Genomic DNA, 4881 nt, shown 5'->3' on the forward strand with positions numbered 1-4881 from the left:
GTTCTTATCTATCTTGCAAGTAGTTCAACATGAGCGAACTGCTTATGAGAGAAGACGGGATAAACAAGTGGAGGAGAATATAAAGAAGATGCAAGATTTGGGTCTGAACAAATATACTTCTGTTCTAAATAATTCTGTCTCACCATCTGCATCAACAAAGGGGAAACATGCAGCAAACAAGATAAATACTAGTTCAGATTCGGATTCATATGTCTCTTTCTATCTCCTTGACGATGATGATCAAGGAGATACTGATGATGACAGTGAATATTATGAGCAGCCAAAACCCCTGGCAATGAAGGTGCTCCTTCTATCTTCAAAGTAGTGGATGCCAAATAGTTGCATTGCATTTCAATGTTTTTTATCTGGTGTTTAATATATGCTCATGCCTTTAGATTCATATTCTTTATTTCATACCTCTTAATTAATATATGGTCTTGCTTTTTAATGCACATGACTTTTTTTTTGTGGACAGTATCCTAGAAGAGGTAGAAACACAACCCTTGCTTCAAAGAAGAAGATAGACCCCAACATGGCTCCAGGCATTAGGTTCAGCAAGAGAGTGAGGGCAGGTGCACAACCAGAGGAGCAATCTTCAAAAAGGTTTCACTCTACAGAGACAGATGGCCACAATGTACAGGAACCAACAGATGGAAATGATCACATACCAAACAACCCTACTACACCTGGACTTGCTGATCATTTCAGCAGAGCTGCAGAGGAAGCCATGGCATCTGCTGCTCATGACAGTACAGGTGATGCTGAAGGCAACAGCCGTACTACACCTGGACTTGCTGATCATTTCAGCAGAGCTGAAGAGGAAGCCATGGCATCTGCTGCTCATGACAGTACAGGTGATGCTCAAGCCAATGTAGCTAGAGATGAAGAAACTGAAGGCAAGTTCTATTTTTTCAGTCAAATAAGGCATCTCTTTTGCTGATTTGCATGAAACAAAACAATTTCATTATTCAATAAAAGCGAATTATATTTTGTAGCTCCTACACAGCGAGCACCAAGGAGACCCAGGGCAGCAACCAAGGGAAAACAACTGGACAGGATGACTAAAGTTATGCAAAGGAGACTGCCCATAGCTGTTGAGGAAGGCAAAAAAAGGCCACATGAACCTGTTCAAGCTGCCAAGTTTGCATCAGAGGCTGGCATCATTATTCGGGAAACCATGCCTATCCTAACTCGTTGGAAAGATTACAAGGACGACCAGAAATACTACAACAGCTTTGTGTCACAGCTAAATGTAAGTGCATTACTGATTCTATGGTTCACTTGTATACTGCTTAACCTGAATTGACTAACTATGGAATTGTCATATGCATAGGGGCGCTTGTCCGTTAACACTGAGGACAAGGCAACAAAGGAAGCTTGCACCGATATGCTACGCTCTGCGGTAAAAAACCAGCGTTATCGGCTCAAGCAGAAATACTTCAATGGTGTACCTGCAAATGAGATTAGCACAACTTCTCCTGTATCTTACATGACTGATGAACAGTGGAGGGCATTAGTTGCAAAGTGGTCTGATCCAAAGAACATGGTATGGGTATCTTGTCATATATTGTTCTTTCACTATACGTTTGCAAAGGATCTTCGCATATTGAACCTATGATCTAATCTGACATGTTTATTCTCTTGTAGGAAATAAGTGCAAAGAACAAGCAGAACCGCAGTCAAGTCAAGTTTCATCAGGCTACGGGTTCTCGCTGCTATGTGGCACACTTACATGCATATGTAAGTAACTATTACCTTGTAGTACTACCTGCACTTGTGCACTCAACTTCTATTGCATTTGATCTGAGCAAACTTCGCTGTGATTGTTTATCCACGAAACAGAAGCAGAAGAGAAACCGAGAAGAACCCAGCTTAGACCAGACTGAAGAACTAGATGCGGTGGACGCCTTCAAGACCTGTCATACCAGCTCCAAACGTGGCCTGAGTGAACCGGCAAGAGAAGCACTTGTAAGTTCATTTGTTTTCTTTATTTAGTGTAATTTTTATGAGATCATATGAGGGAGGCTGGTTGTGGGTCGATGGAACGAAGGGGAGTGAGATCGATGAGTGAGATCGCTTGTCCCATCCCAGGGGAGTTCAGATCATAGTCTATTTTGTCTGCCATCAAATTTCTGAAATGAAAGTAAATATCATAGTCTATTTTTTGTAGGACCCGTGCACTAGAAATGTATAGGTTTTAGAGTCTTTGTTAAGCAAATCTGCTATAATTTGTAACTGTTTTCACATTATTTTTCATAGTCTATTTATAGAGTATTTCAAATGAATAGCTTTTAATTTGCCATCAAATGTATAGCTTTTAAGCAAATCTGCTATAATTTGTAACTGCTATAATCTGCTATAATTTGCCATCAAATGTATAGCTTTTAGAGTCTGTCAGTCTATTTTTCATACTCTTTGTTAATGCCTTGTAGGACCCGTGCACTAGAAATGAAAGTCACTGTTTTCACATTATTGTCAGCATCTTGCTGTTGCTCATTAGCAATAACATGTAACTGTTTCTGTCCATGATATTTCAGTCTCATATGGAGGCTTTGAGGGCTGAACCTGTTGCTGAAGGTGAGATGCCAGCATCCAGTGTGCACCTTGTGTCGAAGGTGCTGTCCCAGAGCAGCTCACACCAATTCCTGAAAAGCGTCGGCATCAAAACATCGGCAACCTCCAAGGCTTCATCATCAAATCATAGTGAGCTTCGGGAACAACTTGCAGCTGAAGCGACGGCTGCTGTTCAAGGTGAACTCGACCAGCTCAGGAAGAAATGTGAAGAAGTTGAGGAACAGCAGGCGAGGACACAAAGGGAGTTGGAGGAGTACAAGAAGATAACAGAGAAGAACAGCAAGGAGATGGAGGAGACCAATGTGCTCATCAAGAAGCTCTTGTCCTTGCATGGTAACTCTTCTTCGACATGAGGGCTGCTAGTCAGAGCTGCTGTTTTTGGCCTGTTCTTTGACATGAGGGTACCCAAAAACTCTAGTTGCTCGTGGGTGTCAACTTTTGATTATATGCTGTTATGTTTGTGCAAACTCAACTGAAATGTGAACTCAAGTGGTGATGCTATGAACTGAGTTTAGTGTTGTCCACTTAGTTTGTATGCGCACTGGAATACTAGTTGTATTCATCTATGGAATATGGAATTGTGTGCTCATTCCTCTGTTCTAGTATATTTTGCAATTTCCAATAAAATTATTCTCTGCACATCTGTGACCAAACTGGTGGCATATAATAAAACATATGCCACGTCAGCTGCCACTGTACTAGCCACGTCAGCGTTACGTCAGCGCTGACGTCAGCTGCCACGTCACTAGCCACGTCAGCGCTGACGTCATACGCATCAGCACCTTCCAAACGGCTGGTAATGACCAAACCACGGCTCTATCTGTGACGATACCGTACCGTCACAGCAACCAAACGGCGTTAACAACGCCGTCAGTTTGCTCGGGCAGACGACGAATTATGACGGAACAGTGTCTTCCTCTATGACCACAACTGATCGTCATAGCATGCATTCACTTCCATGACAACGCGCCTTTCGTCACAGAATGTATACACATCGATGACGAAACTTAGTAGTCCGTCACAACACAACAAATGTGACGCGACCCCTATGACCAAATCGAACTCGTCACAAATTCGTCACAAACCTTACTCTGTGACGATATATACACATGCAGTGACGCAATACGAACGTCATCGATGATAAGATCTCTACTAGTGTTGCTCTGCCGAGGCTGGTTGCAGAGGTTCTTTGATTTGGTTTTGTTAGTCACCCTTCCTCTGGGGAGATGTATTGTGTTTATCAAACTGGAGAAACCTAACGGACGGCTATGACCTCTGGGGATTCTTTGTAAAGTCTACATAGTGAGACCTTGTTGGGTCACCTTGGTAGTGATCAATGGGGAGGCTAGAACCCCGGGCAGAATGGGAATCACGGCTTGTGGGTAAAGTATGCAACCTCTACAGTGTTAGAAACTGGTATATCAGCCATGCTCACGGTTATGAGCAGCCTTGGGATTCTCTTCGATTAGAAGAACATTGGTTACTTTTATGATGATGATTAGTGTCGGCGTTTCGAGACAGGGGGGTCCCTAAGCCGACGAGTGAGTGTGCTGCGTGCCCCAGCCCAGATGGGTCGAGCGCGTGGGCGAGCGCGAAGGGGGGAGAGGCGAGGTGGCCGGAGCCGGGCGTGAGAGAGGTGGATGTCCCGCGGCCTTCGTGTTCGTCCCGCGCCCAGGTCGGGTGCGCTTGCAGTAGGGGGGTTACAAGCGTCCACGCGGGTGAGGGAAGCGAGCGGCCCCAAGAGAGCGCCTGTCCCGTCCTCGGTCCCGCGCGGCCAACCCTCTCTAAGAAGGCCCTGGTCCTTCCTTTTATAGTCGTAAGGAGAGGATCCAGGTGTACAATGGGAGGGGTGTAGCAGAGTGCTACGTGTCTAGCGGAGAGAGAGCTAGCGCCCTAGGTACATGCCAATGTGGCAGCCGGAGAGGTCTTGGCACCTTGCTGGCGTGATGTCGTGGCTGTCGGAGGAGCGACGGAGCCTGGCGGAGGGACAGCTGTTGGAGCGGTTGAGTCCTTGCTGACGTCGCCCTGCTTCCGTAAGAGAGCTGAGGGCCGCCGTCGTCACAGAGCTCGTGGAGCGCCATCATTGCCCATCCGGCGGAGCTGGCCGGATGGGACGCCGGTCTTGTTCTCCGTGACCCGAGTCGATTCGGGGTAGGACGATGATGGCGCTTCCTGTTGACGTGGCGGGCCTGTGCCCTAGGCAGGGCGACGTGGGGGCTCCTCCGAAGCCGAGGTCGAGTCTGTCTTCCGTTGCCGAGGCCGAGCCCGAGCCCCCGGGTCGGGCGAGGCGGAGATCGTTTGGCCGAG

General features: G+C 46.5%; 1 protein-coding gene across 1 annotated transcript; it reads left to right on the top strand.

Moving 5' to 3' along the window:
- Window positions 1-1213: 1213 nt before the first annotated feature.
- Window positions 1214-3163, top strand: LOC118472182 (uncharacterized). The gene is made up of 5 exons (XM_035959914.1): window positions 1214-1252; window positions 1334-1546; window positions 1648-1740; window positions 1843-1968; window positions 2538-3163. The coding sequence occupies exons 2-5, from the start codon at window positions 1388-1390 to the stop codon at window positions 2925-2927; spliced, it is 768 nt and encodes a 255-aa protein (XP_035815807.1). The 5' UTR covers window positions 1214-1252; window positions 1334-1387; the 3' UTR covers window positions 2928-3163.
- Window positions 3164-4881: the final 1718 nt, after the last annotated feature.

This window comes from Zea mays, chromosome 6 (assembly GCF_902167145.1).
Source record: "Zea mays cultivar B73 chromosome 6, Zm-B73-REFERENCE-NAM-5.0, whole genome shotgun sequence".
Taxonomy (NCBI): domain Eukaryota; kingdom Viridiplantae; phylum Streptophyta; class Magnoliopsida; order Poales; family Poaceae; genus Zea; species Zea mays.

Bases quoted from the DNA above. Each gene is read 5' to 3' on its own strand.
- LOC118472182 (XM_035959914.1), top strand. From the start codon at position 1,388: ATGCTACGCTCTGCGGTAAAAAACCAGCGTTATCGGCTCAAGCAGAAA. The intron at 1,741-1,842 runs GTAAGTAACTAT...TCCACGAAACAG, and splicing joins TGGCACACTTACATGCATAT to AAGCAGAAGAGAAACCGAGA. The intron at 1,969-2,537 runs GTAAGTTCATTT...ATGATATTTCAG, and splicing joins AACCGGCAAGAGAAGCACTT to TCTCATATGGAGGCTTTGAG.